The following is a 17485-nucleotide window of genomic DNA, read 5'->3' on the forward strand; positions in this document are numbered from 1 at the left end:
TTAGGTCGTTTAGGACCTATTCTTTAGGTCCTTAGTCAATTGTCTGTGCAGTTGTGCAAGCTGCAATTCATGTTTACCTGGTTGACACTTTTGTATTTTTTTAATTGTCTATTTGAATTTTGTTAGTGTTTAATATCAATGACATTTGTTGCTCACTGTTGTTTGTACAATTGTTGTGTTATCTGCTGTGTGCAATGAAATGGTATGTCAGCAGTCTGTCATTTTGATGTTATTCATTGAATCTTAAAGAGAAAGAATTAACATAAACTTTTAAAGAATACTTGGCATCATCATGAGAATAATGTTATGTTTGCGTTTATGTAACAATAAATGTAGATAGAAATAATTGCATAATTATGAAATATTCTTGTATGTTGTTCACGTGGGGACACTGAATAGAGTTTGCAAAACGATATAAGAAGGAATAGTAGCAGTGTGTCAGTTTGATGTTTTTCATTGAATCATAAAGAGAAATCACTGAGAAGAAAGAATAAGATGTATTGAATTTTGTTAGTATTTAATATGAATGATATTTGTTGTTCTTCCTTGTTTGTACATTTCTTCTGATATCTACTGTATGCGGTGAAAAGTTGTTGCAGCAGTGTGTCCTTTTGCTGTTGTTCATTGAATCTCATAGGGAAATAATCAACTTTAACAAGAAACAACATAGTATGTTGAGGAATACATTGCATCCGAATGAGTATAATGTTATGTGTGCGTATATGTGGCAACAAATGCAAGTAGAAACAGTTGTATACTTACGAAATACAGTTGCGTGTTCTTCAGATGGTGACACAATAAATAAAGTTTGCAACACACGGAATAGACATTAATTCACAAAAAAGATGGTTAGAGAAAAAAATAATTATGAATAAATGCTGCTTTAATAAGCACTCTGCAAATATCTTCCACTTGACAAACTTCAAAGTATAACTATCGAGTTTACAGCTATTGAGTTATAATAATTGTGCTGTGGTTTATCTGTCATTAAATTTTGCCTTTGGATATTTGAAGTTGTTCATGTGTTCAAAAAATTATGATTCATGACAACGTCATAAATGGGTGACGAAAGTTCTGTGTGGTGATTTCAATGTTGTCATGGTTGGGTAAGTTTGGTTTTCTAACAATTTGTTCTAGATAGTAGATGTTACTTTGTGGAATGGCTTTATATTGCAGTTTGTTACTTGAAATTGAAATGGTATTTTCTATTAGTGAAAATAGATTATTGTGTATAGACACTTGATTGTCACTGTAATTTATTTCGAATGTATTGGTTTTAGTTTTGTTATCTACTGTAAATTAAGCTAGGGCCCATGTAAAAATGTAATTGCAATTACTAAAGGGAATGAGACCTAATTAAAGGAATGTATTTGTTAGTGGTCTTTAGCTTGTGCGATTAATGTTTATAGGTGTATAGGTGTTGATGTTCAATGAACCACTATATTGAATTATTATGTATGCGTCAGTGTTAATTGATGGCTGCCTCCTTTTTGTTTAGGTCGTTGCAATACTGCTGAATCAGACATTGTGTTCGTTCTGGATTCTTCAACTAGCGTTACTGATGCAAACTTCAAGAAAATATTAGCTTTCATGAAAGATTTTCTGTCGGATGCTAGTATTGACTCAGGTAATGTTCGAGTGGGGGCAGTGATTTATAGCACTGATGTAGAGGTGCAGTTTCATTTGAATCGCTACAGTTCCAAGCGTGATATCCTCGATGCTGTTGACAACATTGCCTATGTGTATGGAAGCACAAATACATATGGAGGTCTGCACACAGCCAGAACACAGATGTTCACTGCAGAAAATGGTGACAGAGCCGGTGTTCCTAACATCATTTTCCTCATAACTGATGGCGTTTCCAACGTCAATGCTTTGCAAACGATACCAGAAGCGGAGGCTATTCGTGCAGAAAACATCCATATTTACGCTATAGGTATAGGCCTTGCAGAAACTACAGAACTCGACAAAATTGCATCATCTCCAGCAAGCGCTAACAGTTTCACTGTGGAAGATTTTAATGAGCTTCAAGGCTTAAAACACACGATATTTGAATCTTACTGTCCCGGTACGTATATCTCGAAGAATATTACACCTGTCATCGTCCTCGTCGAAGTTGTCGTCGTTCCTTTGAATGGGGTGAACGTCTTGAGGTTGTAGCGTTTTCAGTTGTAAATGTTTGCTGTTTTGCACCTCATCTGTTTCCTTAGTGATCTTTTACACAGCTGTGCAAGCTGCGATTCTTGTTTACCTGGTTGATATTTTTGTAAATTCTTTATTGTGTGTTTGAATTTCTCTAGTGTTTAATATCAATGCTCTTTGTTTTCTGTACATTTGATTTGATATCTGCTGATGCAGTGAAATGGAGTATGAGTTGTTTTGGTGTTATTCATTGAATCTAACAGAGCGATAATTGACTTTAAACAATAATTTTCATCGCCATGATTGTGATGTCACGTGTGTGTATATGCAGCAATGAATGCATGTAGAAACAATTGCGTAGTTCTGAAGTATTCCTGTTTGTCGTTTACATGGACACAGTGTGTGAATTGTTTGAAAGGACAGAAAAAGTGTGAAAATATGGTGAGTTAATTCACAAGAAACATGATGAGAAAAAGAAATACTTATGAATAAATGCTGGTTTAATGAGCAATCTGATATATGCTCCACGTGAGACAATTTAAATGATAAGTATGTCGGTGAAAGTTATTGAAATTTAAGCATTGGTGCTGTGATTTTGACAAGCGGCATTACTTTTTGCGCTTGGATATTTAAGTTTTTCGTGTATTTGAAAGATTATGCTTGATTACGACATTGTAAAAGAATAATGAAAGTTGTTTCTGGTGTTTTCGATATTGTCGATGTTACGTAGGTTTGGTTTTTTATAAATCTGTTGTGTTTTTTTGCTGAAATTTCTATGGAATATTGTTTTAGTGAAATTAAGTTGTTTTATATAGAAAATTGATTGTCACTATGTATGTATGTATGTATGTAAGAGCAGAATAATAATTATCGGAATGTAGGAACTGACGATTAATTTGAAATTCCTCTTGCCATTTTGCACTTTTCAGTAAAGTCCACAGAAACGATTGTCGATCGAAAGCCACCCGGTAAGACATTTCGAACGTATTGATTTTGGTTTTGTTACCTAGTGTAAAAGAAGGCAGGGCCCGTGTAGAAATGTAATTACAATTACTAAAGGGAATGAGACCTAATTAAAGGAATGTATTTGTTAGTGGTCTTTAGCTTGTGCGATTAATGTTTATAGGTGTATAGGTGTTGATGTTCAATGAACCACTATATTGAATTATTATGTATGCGTCAGTGTTAATTGATGGCTGCCTCCTTTTTGTTTAGGTCGTTGCAATACTGCTGAATCAGACATTGTGTTCGTTCTGGATTCTTCAACTAGCGTTACTGATGCAAACTTCAAGAAAATATTAGCTTTCATGAAAGATTTTCTGTCGGATGCTAGTATTGACTCGGGTAATGTTCGAGTGGGGGCAGTGATTTATAGCACTGATGTAGAGGTGCAGTTTCATTTGAATCGCTACAGTTCCAAGCGTGATATCCTCGATGCTGTTGACAACATTGCCTATGTGTATGGAAGCACAAATACATATGGAGGTCTGCACACAGCCAGAACACAGATGTTCACTGCAGAAAATGGTGACAGAGCCGGTGTTCCTAACATCATTTTCCTCATAACTGATGGCGTTTCCAACGTCAATGCTTTGCAAACGATACCAGAAGCGGAGGCTATTCGTGCAGAAAACATCCATATTTACGCTATAGGTATAGGCCTTGCAGAAACTACAGAACTCGACAAAATTGCATCATCTCCAGCAAGCGCTAACAGTTTCACTGTGGAAGATTTTAATGAGCTTCAAGGCTTAAAACACACGATATTTGAATCTTACTGTCCCGGTACGTATATCTCGAAGAATATTACACCTGTCATCGTCCTCGTCGAAGTTGTCGTCGTTCCTTTGAATGGGGTGAACGTCTTGAGGTTGTAGCGTTTTCAGTTGTAAATGTTTGCTGTTTTGCACCTCATCTGTTTCCTTAGTGATCTGTTTACACAGCTGTGCAAGCTGCGATTCTTGTTTACCTGGTTGATATTTTTGTAAATTCTTTATTGTGTGTTTGAATTTCTCTAGTGTTTAATATCAATGCTCTTTGTTTTCTGTACATTTGATTTGATATCTGCTGATGCAGTGAAATGGAGTATGAGTTGTTTTGGTGTTATTCATTGAATCTAACAGAGCGATAATTGACTTTAAACAATAATTTTCATCGCCATGATTGTGATGTCACGTGTGTGTATATGCAGCAATGAATGCATGTAGAAACAATTGCGTAGTTCTGAAGTATTCCTGTTTGTCGTTTACATGGACACAGTGTGTGAATTGTCTGAAAGGACAGAAAAAGTGTGAAAATATGGTGAGTTAATTCACAAGAAACATGATGAGAAAAAGAAATACTTATGAATAAATGCTGGTTTAATGAGCAATCTGATATATGCTCCACGTGAGACAATTTAAATGATAAGTATGTCGGTGAAAGTTATTGAAATTTAAGCATTGTGCTGTGTTTTGACAAGCGGCATTACTTTTTGCGCTTGGATATTTACAGTTTTTCGTGTATTTGAAAGATTATGCTTGATTACGACATTGTAAAAGAATAATGAAAGTTGTTTCTGGTGTTTTCGATATTGTCGATGTTACGTAGGTTTGGTTTTTTATAAATCTGTTGTGTTTTTTTGCTGAAATTTCTATGGAATATTGTTTTAGTGAAATTAAGTTGTTTTATATAGAAAATTGATTGTCACTATGTATGTATGAGCAGAATAATAATTATCGGAATGTAGGAACTGACGATTAATTTGAAATTCCTCTTGCCATTTTGCACTTTTCAGTAAAGTCCACAGAAACGATTGTCGATCGAAAGCCACCCGGTAAGACATTTCGAACGTATTGATTTTGGTTTTGTTACCTAGTGTAAAAGAAGGCAGGGCCCGTGTAGAAATGTAATTACAATTACTAAAGGGAATGAGACCTAATTAAAGGAATGTATTTGTTAGTGGTCTTTAGCTTGTGCGATTAATGTTTATAGGTGTATAGGTGTTGATGTTCAATGAACCACTATATTGAATTATTATGTATGCGTCAGTGTTAATTGATGGCTGCCTCCTTTTTGTTTAGGTCGTTGCAATACTGCTGAATCAGACATTGTGTTCGTTCTGGATTCTTCAACTAGCGTTACTGATGCAAACTTCAGAAAATATTAGCTTTCATGAAAGATTTTCTGTCGGATGCTAGTATTGACTCGGGTAATGTTCGAGTGGGGGCAGTGATTTATAGCACTGATGTAGAGGTGCAGTTTCATTTGAATCGCTACAGTTCCAAGCGTGATATCCTCGATGCTGTTGACAACATTGCCTATGTGTATGGAAGCACAAATACATATGGAGGTCTGCACACAGCCAGAACACAGATGTTCACTGCAGAAAATGGTGACAGAGCCGGTGTTCCTAACATCATTTTCCTCATAACTGATGGCGTTTCCAACGTCAATGCTTTGCAAACGATACCAGAAGCGGAGGCTATTCGTGCAGAAAACATCCATATTTACGCTATAGGTATAGGCCTTGCAGAAACTACAGAACTCGACAAAATTGCATCATCTCCAGCAAGCGCTAACAGTTTCACTGTGGAAGATTTTAATGAGCTTCAAGGCTTAAAACACACGATATTTGAATCTTACTGTCCCGGTACGTATATCTCGAAGAATATTACACCTGTCATCGTCCTCGTCGAAGTTGTCGTCGTTCCTTTGAATGGGGTGAACGTCTTGAGGTTGTAGCGTTTTCAGTTGTAAATGTTTGCTGTTTTGCACCTCATCTGTTCCTTAGTGATCTGTTTACACAGCTGTGCAAGCTGCGATTCTTGTTTACCTGGTTGATATTTTTGTAAATTCTTTATTGTGTGTTTGAATTTCTCTAGTGTTTAATATCAATGCTCTTTGTTTTCTGTACATTTGATTTGATATCTGCTGATGCAGTGAAATGGAGTATGAGTTGTTTTGGTGTTATTCATTGAATCTAACAGAGCGATAATTGACTTTAAACAATAATTTTCATCGCCATGATTGTGATGTCACGTGTGTGTATATGCAGCAATGAATGCATGTAGAAACAATTGCGTAGTTCTGAAGTATTCCTGTTTGTCGTTTACATGGACACAGTGTGTGAATTGTCTGAAAGGACAGAAAAAGTGTGAAAATATGGTGAGTTAATTCACAAGAAACATGATGAGAAAAAGAAATACTTATGAATAAATGCTGGTTTAATGAGCAATCTGATATATGCTCCACGTGAGACAATTTAAATGATAAGTATGTCGGTGAAATGAAGTTATTGAAATTTAAGCATTGTGCTGTGTTTTGACAAGCGGCATTCCTTTTTGCGCTTGGATATTTACAGTTTTTCGTGTATTTGAAAGATTATGCTTGATTACGACATTGTAAAAGAATAATGAAAGTTGTTTCTGGTGTTTTCGATATTGTCGATGTTACGTAGGTTTGGTTTTTTATAAATCTGTTGTGTTTTTTTGCTGAAATTTCTATGGAATATTGTTTTAGTGAAATTAAGTTGTTTTATATAGAAAATTGATTGTCATTATATATGTATGTATGTATGTAAGAGCAGAATAATAATTATCGGAATGTAGGAACTGACGATTAATTTGAAATTCCTCTTGCCATTTTGCACTTTTCAGTAAAGTCCACAGAAACGATTGTCGATCGAAAGCCACCCGGTAAGACATTTCGAACGTATTGATTTTGGTTTTGTTACCTAGTGTAAAAGAAGGCAGGGCCCGTGTAGAAATGTAATTACAATTACTAAAGGGAATGAGACCTAATTAAAGGAATGTATTTGTTAGTGGTCTTTAGCTTGTGCGATTAATGTTTATAGGTGTATAGGTGTTGATGTTCAATGAACCACTATATTGAATTATTATGTATGCGTCAGTGTTAATTGATGGCTGCCTCCTTTTTGTTTAGGTCGTTGCAATACTGCTGAATCAGACATTGTGTTCGTTCTGGATTCTTCAACTAGCGTTACTGATGCAAACTTCAAGAAAATATTAGCTTTCATGAAAGATTTTCTGTCGGATGCTAGTATTGACTCGGGTAATGTTCGAGTGGGGGCAGTGATTTATAGCACTGATGTAGAGGTGCAGTTTCATTTGAATCGCTACAGTTCCAAGCGTGATATCCTCGATGCTGTTGACAACATTGCCTATGTGTATGGAAGCACAAATACATATGGAGGTCTGCACACAGCCAGAACACAGATGTTCACTGCAGAAAATGGTGACAGAGCCGGTGTTCCTAACATCATTTTCCTCATAACTGATGGCGTTTCCAACGTCAATGCTTTGCAAACGATACCAGAAGCGGAGGCTATTCGTGCAGAAAACATCCATATTTACGCTATAGGTATAGGCCTTGCAGAAACTACAGAACTCGACAAAATTGCATCATCTCCAGCAAGCGCTAACAGTTTCACTGTGGAAGATTTTAATGAGCTTCAAGGCTTAAAACACACGATATTTGAATCTTACTGTCCCGGTACGTATATCTCGAAGAATATTACACCTGTCATCGTCCTCGTCGAAGTTGTCGTCGTTCTTTGAATGGGGTGAACGTCTTGAGGTTGTAGCGTTTTCAGTTGTAAATGTTTGCTGTTTTGCACCTCATCTGTTTCCTTAGTGATCTGTTTACACAGCTGTGCAAGCTGCGATTCTTGTTTACCTGGTTGATATTTTTGTAAATTCTTTATTGTGTGTTTGAATTTCTCTAGTGTTTAATATCAATGCTCTTTGTTTTCTGTACATTTGATTTGATATCTGCTGATGCAGTGAAATGGAGTATGAGTTGTTTTGGTGTTATTCATTGAATCTAACAGAGCGATAATTGACTTTAAACAATAATTTTCATCGCCATGATTGTGATGTCACGTGTGTGTATATGCAGCAATGAATGCATGTAGAAACAATTGCGTAGTTCTGAAGTATTCCTGTTTGTTTTACATGGACACAGTGTGTGAATTGTCTGAAAGGACAGAAAAAGTGTGAAAATATGGTGAGTTAATTCACAAGAAACATGATGAGAAAAAGAAATACTTATGAATAAATGCTGGTTTAATGAGCAATCTGATATATGCTCCACGTGAGACAATTTAAATGATAAGTATGTCGGTGAAAGTTATTGAAATTTAAGCATTGTGCTGTGTTTTGACAAGCGGCATTACTTTTTGCGCTTGGATATTTACAGTTTTTCGTGTATTTGAAAGATTATGCTTGATTACGACATTGTAAAAGAATAATGAAAGTTGTTTCTGGTGTTTTCGATATTGTCGATGTTACGTAGGTTTGGTTTTTTATAAATCTGTTGTGTTTTTTTGCTGAAATTTCTATGGAATATTGTTTTAGTGAAATTAAGTTGTTTTATATAGAAAATTGATTGTCACTATGTATGTATGTATGTAAGAGCAGAATAATAATTATCGGAATGTAGGAACTGACGATTAATTTGAAATTCCTCTTGCCATTTTGCACCTTTCAGTAAAGTCCACAGAAACGATTGTCGATCGAAAGCCACCCGGTAAGACATTTCGAACGTATTGATTTTGGTTTTGTTACCTAGTGTAAAAGAAGGCAGGGCCCGTGTAGAAATGTAATTACAATTACTAAAGGGAATGAGACCTAATTAAAGGAGTGTATTTGTTAGTGGTCTTTAGCTTGTGCGATTAATGTTTATAGGTGTATAGGTGTTGATGTTCAATGAACCACTATATTGAATTATTATGTATGCGTCAGTGTTAATTGATGGCTGCCTCCTTTTTGTTTAGGTCGTTGCAATACTGCTGAATCAGACATTGTGTTCGTTCTGGATTCTTCAACTAGCGTTACTGATGCAAACTTCAAGAAAATATTAGCTTTCATGAAAGATTTTCTGTCGGATGCTAGTATTGACTCGGGGTAATGTTCGAGTGGGGGCAGTGATTTATAGCACTGATGTAGAGGTGCAGTTTCATTTGAATCGCTACAGTTCCAAGCGTGATATCCTCGATGCTGTTGACAACATTGCCTATGTGTATGGAAGCACAAATACATATGGAGGTCTGCACACAGCCAGAACACAGATGTTCACTGCAGAAAATGGTGACAGAGCCGGTGTTCCTAACATCATTTTCCTCATAACTGATGGCGTTTCCAACGTCAATGCTTTGCAAACGATACCAGAAGCGGAGGCTATTCGTGCAGAAAACATCCATATTTACGCTATAGGTATAGGCCTTGCAGAAACTACAGAACTCGACAAAATTGCATCATCTCCAGCAAGCGCTAACAGTTTCACTGTGGAAGATTTTAATGAGCTTCAAGGCTTAAAACACACGATATTTGAATCTTACTGTCCCGGTACGTATATCTCGAAGAATATTACACCTGTCATCGTCCTCGTCGAAGTTGTCGTCGTTCCTTTGAATGGGGTGAACGTCTTGAGGTTGTAGCGTTTTCAGTTGTAAATGTTTGCTGTTTTGCACCTCATCTGTTTCCTTAGTGATCTGTTTACACAGCTGTGCAAGCTGCGATTCTTGTTTACCTGGTTGATATTTTTGTAAATTCTTTATTGTGTGTTTGAATTTCTCTAGTGTTTAATATCAATGCTCTTTGTTTTCTGTACATTTGATTTGATATCTGCTGATGCAGTGAAATGGAGTATGAGTTGTTTTGGTGTTATTCATTGAATCTAACAGAGCGATAATTGACTTTAAACAATAATTTTCATCGCCATGATTGTGATGTCACGTGTGTGTATATGCAGCAATGAATGCATGTAGAAACAATTGCGTAGTTCTGAAGTATTCCTGTTTGTCGTTTACATGGACACAGTGTGTGAATTGTCTGAAAGGACAGAAAAAGTGTGAAAATATGGTGAGTTAATTCACAAGAAACATGATGAGAAAAAGAAATACTTATGAATAAATGCTGGTTTAATGAGCAATCTGATATATGCTCCACGTGAGACAATTTAAATGATAAGTATGTCGGTGAAAGTTATTGAAATTTAAGTATTGTGCTGTGTTTTACAAGCGGCATTACTTTTTGCGCTTGGATATTTACAGTTTTTCGTGTATTTGAAAGATTATGCTTGATTACGACATTGTAAAAGAATAATGAAAGTTGTTTCTGGTGTTTTCGATATTGTCGATGTTACGTAGGTTGGTTTTTTATAAATCTGTTGTGTTTTTTTGCTGAAATTTCTATGGAATATTTTTTAGTGAAATTAAGTTGTTTTATATAGAAAATTGATTGTCACTATGTGTATGTATGTAAGAGCAGAATAATAATTATCGGAATGTAGGAACTGACGATTAATTTGAAATTCCTCTTGCCATTTTGCACTTTTCAGTAAAGTCCACAGAAACGATTGTCGATCGAAAGCCACCCGGTAAGACATTTCGAACGTATTGATTTTGGTTTTGTTACCTAGTGTAAAAGAAGGCAGGGCCCGTGTAGAAATGTAATTACAATTACTAAAGGGAATGAGACCTAATTAAAGGAATGTATTTGTTAGTGGTCTTTAGCTTGTGCGATTAATGTTTATAGGTGTATAGGTGTTGATGTTCAATGAACCACTATATTGAATTATTATGTATGCGTCAGTGTTAATTGATGGCTGCCTCCTTTTTGTTTAGGTCGTTGCAATACTGCTGAATCAGACATTGTGTTCGTTCTGGATTCTTCAACTAGCGTTACTGATGCAAACTTCAAGAAAATATTAGCTTTCATGAAAGATTTTCTGTCGGATGCTAGTATTGACTCGGGTAATGTTCGAGTGGGGGCAGTGATTTATAGCACTGATGTAGAGGTGCAGTTTCATTTGAATCGCTACAGTTCCAAGCGTGATATCCTCGATGCTGTTGACAACATTGCCTATGTGTATGGAAGCACAAATACATATGGAGGTCTGCACACAGCCAGAACACAGATGTTCACTGCAGAAAATGGTGACAGAGCCGGTGTTCCTAACATCATTTTCCTCATAACTGATGGCGTTTCCAACGTCAATGCTTTGCAAACGATACCAGAAGCGGAGGCTATTCGTGCAGAAAACATCCATATTTACGCTATAGGTATAGGCCTTGCAGAAACTACAGAACTCGACAAAATTGCATCATCTCCAGCAAGCGCTAACAGTTTCACTGTGGAAGATTTTAATGAGCTTCAAGGCTTAAAACACACGATATTTGAATCTTACTGTCCCGGTACGTATATCTCGAAGAATATTACACCTGTCATCGTCCTCGTCGAAGTTGTCGTCGTTCCTTTGAATGGGGTGAACGTCTTGAGGTTGTAGCGTTTTCAGTTGTAAATGTTTGCTGTTTTGCACCTCATCTGTTTCCTTAGTGATCTGTTTACACAGCTGTGCAAGCTGCGATTCTTGTTTACCTGGTTGATATTTTTGTAAATTCTTTATTGTGTGTTTGAATTTCTCTAGTGTTTAATATCAATGCTCTTTGTTTTCTGTACATTTGATTTGATATCTGCTGATGCAGTGAAATGGAGTATGAGTTGTTTTTGGTGTTATTCATTGAATCTAACAGAGCGATAATTGACTTTAAACAATAATTTTCATCGCCATGATTGTGATGTCACGTGTGTGTATATGCAGCAATGAATGCATGTAGAAACAATTGCGTAGTTCTGAAGTATTCCTGTTTGTCGTTTACATGGACACAGTGTGTGAATTGTCTGAAAGGACAGAAAAAGTGTGAAAAATATGGTGAGTTAATTCACAAGAAACATGATGAGAAAAAGAAATACTTATGAATAAATGCTGGTTTAATGAGCAATCTGATATATGCTCCACGTGAGACAATTTAAATGATAAGTATGTCGGTGTGAAAGAAATTATTGAAATTTAAGCATTGTGCTGTGTTTTGACAAGCGGCATTACTTTTTGCGCTTGGATATTTACAGTTTTTCGTGTATTTGAAAGATTATGCTTGATTACGACATTGTAAAAGAATAATGAAGGTTGTTTCTGGTGTTTTCGATATTGTCGATGTTACGTAGGTTTGGTTTTTTGTAAATCTGTTGTGTTTTTTTGCTGAAATTTCTATGGAATATTGTTTTAGTGAAATTAAGTTGTTTTATATAGAAAATTGATTGTCACTATGTATGTATGAGCAGAATAATAATTATCGGAATGTAGGAACTGACGATTAATTTGAAATTCCTCTTGCCATTTTGCACTTTTCAGTAAAGTCCACAGAAACGATTGTCGATCGAAAGCCACCCGGTAAGACATTTCGAACGTATTGATTTTGGTTTTGTTACCTAGTGTAAAAGAAGGCAGGGCCCGTGTAGAAATGTAATTACAATTACTAAAGGGAATGAGACCTAATTAAAGGAATGTATTTGTTAGTGGTCTTTAGCTTGTGCGATTAATGTTTATAGGTGTATAGGTGTTGATGTTCAATGAACCACTATATTGAATTATTATGTATGCGTCAGTGTTAATTGATGGCTGCCTCCTTTTTGTTTAGGTCGTTGCAATACTGCTGAATCAGACATTGTGTTCGTTCTGGATTCTTCAACTAGCGTTACTGATGCAAACTTCAAGAAAATATTAGCTTTCATGAAAGATTTTCTGTCGGATGCTAGTATTGACTCGGGTAATGTTCGAGTGGGGGCAGTGATTTATAGCACTGATGTAGAGGTGCAGTTTCATTTGAATCGCTACAGTTCCAAGCGTGATATCCTCGATGCTGTTGACAACATTGCCTATGTGTATGGAAGCACAAATACATATGGAGGTCTGCACACAGCCAGAACACAGATGTTCACTGCAGAAAATGGTGACAGAGCCGGTGTTCCTAACATCATTTTCCTCATAACTGATGGCGTTTCCAACGTCAATGCTTTGCAAACGATACCAGAAGCGGAGGCTATTCGTGCAGAAAACATCCATATTTACGCTATAGGTATAGGCCTTGCAGAAACTACAGAACTCGACAAAATTGCATCATCTCCAGCAAGCGCTAACAGTTTCACTGTGGAAGATTTTAATGAGCTTCAAGGCTTAAAACACACGATATTTGAATCTTACTGTCCCGGTACGTATATCTCGAAGAATATTACACCTGTCATCGTCCTCGTCGAAGTTGTCGTCGTTCCTTTGAATGGGGTGAACGTCTTGAGGTTGTAGCGTTTTCAGTTGTAAATGTTTGCTGTTTTGCACCTCATCTGTTTCCTTAGTGATCTGTTTACACAGCTGTGCAAGCTGCGATTCTTGTTTACCTGGTTGATATTTTTGTAAATTCTTTATTGTGTGTTTGAATTTCTCTAGTGTTTAATATCAATGCTCTTTGTTTTCTGTACATTTGATTTGATATCTGCTGATGCAGTGAAATGGAGTATGAGTTGTTTTGGTGTTATTCATTGAATCTAACAGAGCGATAATTGACTTTAAACAATAATTTTCATCGCCATGATTGTGATGTCACGTGTGTGTATATGCAGCAATGAATGCATGTAGAAACAATTGCGTAGTTCTGAAGTATTCCTGTTTGTCGTTTACATGGACACAGTGTGTGAATTGTCTGAAAGGACAGAAAAAGTGTGAAAATATGGTGAGTTAATTCACAAGAAACATGATGAGAAAAAGAAATACTTATGAATAAATGCTGGTTTAATGAGCAATCTGATATATGCTCCACGTGAGACAATTTAAATGATAAGTATGTCGGTGTGAAAGTTATTGAAATTTAAGCATTGTGCTGTGTTTTGACAAGCGGCATTACTTTTTGCGCTTGGATATTTACAGTTTTTCGTGTATTTGAAAGATTATGCTTGATTACGACATTGTAAAAGAATAATGAAGGTTGTTTCTGGTGTTTTCGATATGTCGATGTTACGTAGGTTGGTTTTTTTAAATCTATGTGTGTTTTTTGCTGAAATTTCTATGGAATATTGTTTTAGTGAAATTAAGTTGTTTTATATAGAAAATTGATTGTCACTATGTATGTATGTATGAGCAGAATAATAATTATCGGAATGTAGGAACTGACGATTAATTTGAAATTCCTCTTGCCATTTTGCACTTTTCAGTAAAGTCCACAGAAACGATTGTCGATCGAAAGCCACCCGGTAAGACATTTCGAACGTATTGATTTTGGTTTTGTTACCTAGTGTAAAAGAAGGCAGGGCCCGTGTAGAAATGTAATTACAATTACTAAAGGGAATGAGACCTAATTAAAGGAATGTATTTGTTAGTGGTCTTTAGCTTGTGCGATTAATGTTTATAGGTGTTGATGTTCAATGAACCACTATATTGAATTATTATGTATGCGTCAGTGTTAATTGATGGCTGCCTCCTTTTTGTTTAGGTCGTTGCAATACTGCTGAATCAGACATTGTGTTCGTTCTGGATTCTTCAACTAGCGTTACTGATGCAAACTTCAAGAAAATATTAGCTTTCATGAAAGATTTTCTGTCGGATGCTAGTATTGACTCGGGTAATGTTCGAGTGGGGGCAGTGATTTATAGCACTGATGTAGAGGTGCAGTTTCATTTGAATCGCTACAGTTCCAAGCGTGATATCCTCGATGCTGTTGACAACATTGCCTATGTGTATGGAAGCACAAATACATATGGAGGTCTGCACACAGCCAGAACACAGATGTTCACTGCAGAAAATGGTGACAGAGCCGGTGTTCCTAACATCATTTTCCTCATAACTGATGGCGTTTCCAACGTCAATGCTTTGCAAACGATACCAGAAGCGGAGGCTATTCGTGCAGAAAACATCCATATTTACGCTATAGGTATAGGCCTTGCAGAAACTACAGAACTCGACAAAATTGCATCATCTCCAGCAAGCGCTAACAGTTTCACTGTGGAAGAAAGATTTAATGAGCTTCAAGGCTTAAAACACACGATATTTGAATCTTACTGTCCCGGTACGTATATCTCGAAGAATATTACACCTGTCATCGTCCTCGTCGAAGTTGTCGTCGTTCTTTGAATGGGGTGAACGTCTGAGGTTGGTGTAGCGTTTTCAGTTGTAAATGTTTGCTGTTTTGCACCTCATCTGTTTCCTTAGTGATCTGTTTACACAGCTGTGCAAGCTGCGATTCTTGTTTACCTGGTTGATATTTTTTGTAAATTCTTTATTGTGTGTTTGAATTTCTAGTGTTTAATATCAATGCTCTTTGTTTTTGTACATTTGATTTGATATCTGCTGATGCAGTGAAATGGAGTATGAGTTGTTTTGGTGTATTCATTGAATCTAACAGAGCGATAATTGACTTTAAACAATAATTTTCATCGCCATGATTGTGATGTCACGTGTGTGTATATGCAGCAATGAATGCATGTAGAAACAATTGCGTAGTTCTGAAGTATTCCTGTTTGTCGTTTACATGGACACAGTGTGTGAATTGTCTGAAAGGACAGAAAAAGTGTGAAAATATGGTGAGTTAATTCACAAGAAACATGATGAGAAAAAGAAATACTTATGAATAAATGCTGGTTTAATGAGCAATCTGATATATGCTCCACGTGAGACAATTTAAATGATAAGTATGTCGGTGAAAGTTATTGAAATTTAAGCATTGTGCTGTGTTTTGACAAGCGGCATTACTTTTTGCGCTTGGATATTTACAGTTTTTCGTGTATTTGAAAGATTATGCTTGATTACGACATTGTAAAAGAATAATGAAAGTTGTTCTGGTGTTTTCGATATTGTCGATGTTACGTAGGTTTGGTTTTTGTAAATCTGTTGTGTTTTTTTGCTGAAATTTCTATGGAATATGTTTTAGTGAAATTAAGTTTTTTTATATAGAAAATTGATTGTCACTATGTATGTATGAGCAGAATAATAATTATCGGAATGTAGGAACTGACGATTAATTTGAAATTCCTCTTGCCATTTTGCATTTTCAGTAAAGTCCACAGAGAAACGATTGTCGATCGAAAGCCACCCGGTAAGACATTTCGAACGTATTGATTTTGGTTTTGTTACCTAGTGTAAAAGAAGGCAGGGCCCGTGTAGAAATGTAATTACAATTACTAAGGGAATGAGACCTAATTAAAGGAATGTATTTGTTAGTGGTCTTTAGCTTGTGCGATTAATGTTATAGGTGTATAGGTGTTGATGTTCAATGACCACTATATTGAATTATTATGTATGCGTCAGTGTTAATTGATGGCTGCCTCCTTTGTTTAGGTCGTTGCAATACTGCTGAATCAGACATTGTGTTCGTTCTGGATTCTTCAACTAGCGTTACTGATGCAAACTTCAAGAAAATATTAGCTTTCATGAAAGATTTTCTGTCGGATGCTAGTATTGACTCGGGTAATGTTCGAGTGGGGGCAGTGATTTATAGCACTGATGTAGAGGTGCAGTTTCATTTGAATCGCTACAGTTCCAAGCGTGATATCCTCGATGCTGTTGACAACATTGCCTATGTGTATGGAAGCACAAATACATATGGAGGTCTGCACACAGCCAGACACAGATGTTCACTGCAGAAAATGGTGACAGAGCCGGTGTTCCTAACATCATTTTCCTCATAACTGATGGCGTTTCCAACGTCAATGCTTGCAGACGATACCAGAAGCGGAGGCTATTCGTGCAGAAAACATCCATATTTACGCTATAGGTATAGGCCTTGCAGAAACTACAGAACTCGACAAAATTGCATCATCTCCAGCAAGCGCTAACAGTTTCACTGTGGAAGATTTTAATGAGCTTCAAGGCTAAAACACACGATATTTGAATCTTACTGTCCGGTACGTATATCTCGAAGAATATTACACCTGTCATCGTCTCGTCGAAGTTGTCGTCGTTCCTTTGAATGGGGTGAACGTCTTGAGGTTGTAGCGTTTCAGTGTGTAAATGTTTGCTGTTTGCACCTCATCTGTTTCCTTAGTGATCTGTTTACACAGCTGTGCAAGCTGCGATCTTGTTTACCTGGTTGATATTTTTGTAAATTCTTTATTATTGTGTGTTTGAATTTCTCTAGTGTTTAATATCAATGCTCTTGTTTTCTGTACATTTGATTTGATATCTGCTGATGCAGTGAAATGGAGTATGAGTTGTTTGGTGGTTATTCATTGAATCTAACAGAGCGATATTGACTTTAAACAATAATTTTCATCGCCATGATTGTGATGTCACGTGTGTGTATATGCAGCAATGAATGCATGTAGAAAGAAACAATTGCGTAGTTCTGAAGTATTCCTGTTTGTCGTTACATGGACACAGTGTTGTGAATGTCTGAAAGGACAGAAAAGTGTGAAAATATGGTGAGTTAATTCACAAGAAAATGATGAGAAAAAGAAATACTTATGAATAAATGCTGGTTTATGAGCAATCTGATATATGCTCCACAGGAGAAAATTTA

The 17485-nt window shown here is 36.3% G+C and overlaps 2 protein-coding genes across 2 annotated transcripts in view; both read left to right on the forward strand.

Annotated features, from left to right (window-relative positions):
- Positions 1 to 9051, forward strand: part of LOC115223639 (collagen alpha-3(VI) chain) — a 146226-nt gene extending 137175 nt beyond the window's left edge. The window contains 10 exon segments of the mRNA XM_036512622.1: positions 1628 to 2068; positions 3072 to 3110; positions 3358 to 3927; positions 4919 to 4957; positions 5205 to 5276; positions 5279 to 5773; positions 6780 to 6818; positions 7066 to 7635; positions 8632 to 8670; positions 8918 to 9051. Coding sequence (XP_036368515.1) covers positions 1628 to 2068; positions 3072 to 3110; positions 3358 to 3927; positions 4919 to 4957; positions 5205 to 5276; positions 5279 to 5773; positions 6780 to 6818; positions 7066 to 7635; positions 8632 to 8670; positions 8918 to 9051 — 2438 coding nt within the window.
- On the forward strand, positions 9052 to 15102 carry LOC115223643 (collagen alpha-6(VI) chain-like). The gene is made up of 7 exons (XM_029794312.2): positions 9052 to 9488; positions 10483 to 10521; positions 10769 to 11338; positions 12337 to 12375; positions 12623 to 13192; positions 14187 to 14225; positions 14465 to 15102. Exons 1-7 carry the CDS (start codon positions 9212 to 9214, stop codon positions 15100 to 15102), a joined length of 2172 nt encoding a protein of 723 aa, XP_029650172.2. The 5' UTR covers positions 9052 to 9211.
- The last annotated feature ends 2383 nt before the right edge of the window (positions 15103 to 17485 follow it).

The sequence above is a fragment of the Octopus sinensis genome, linkage group LG23 (genome assembly GCF_006345805.1).
Source record: "Octopus sinensis linkage group LG23, ASM634580v1, whole genome shotgun sequence".
Classification (NCBI taxonomy): domain Eukaryota; kingdom Metazoa; phylum Mollusca; class Cephalopoda; order Octopoda; family Octopodidae; genus Octopus; species Octopus sinensis.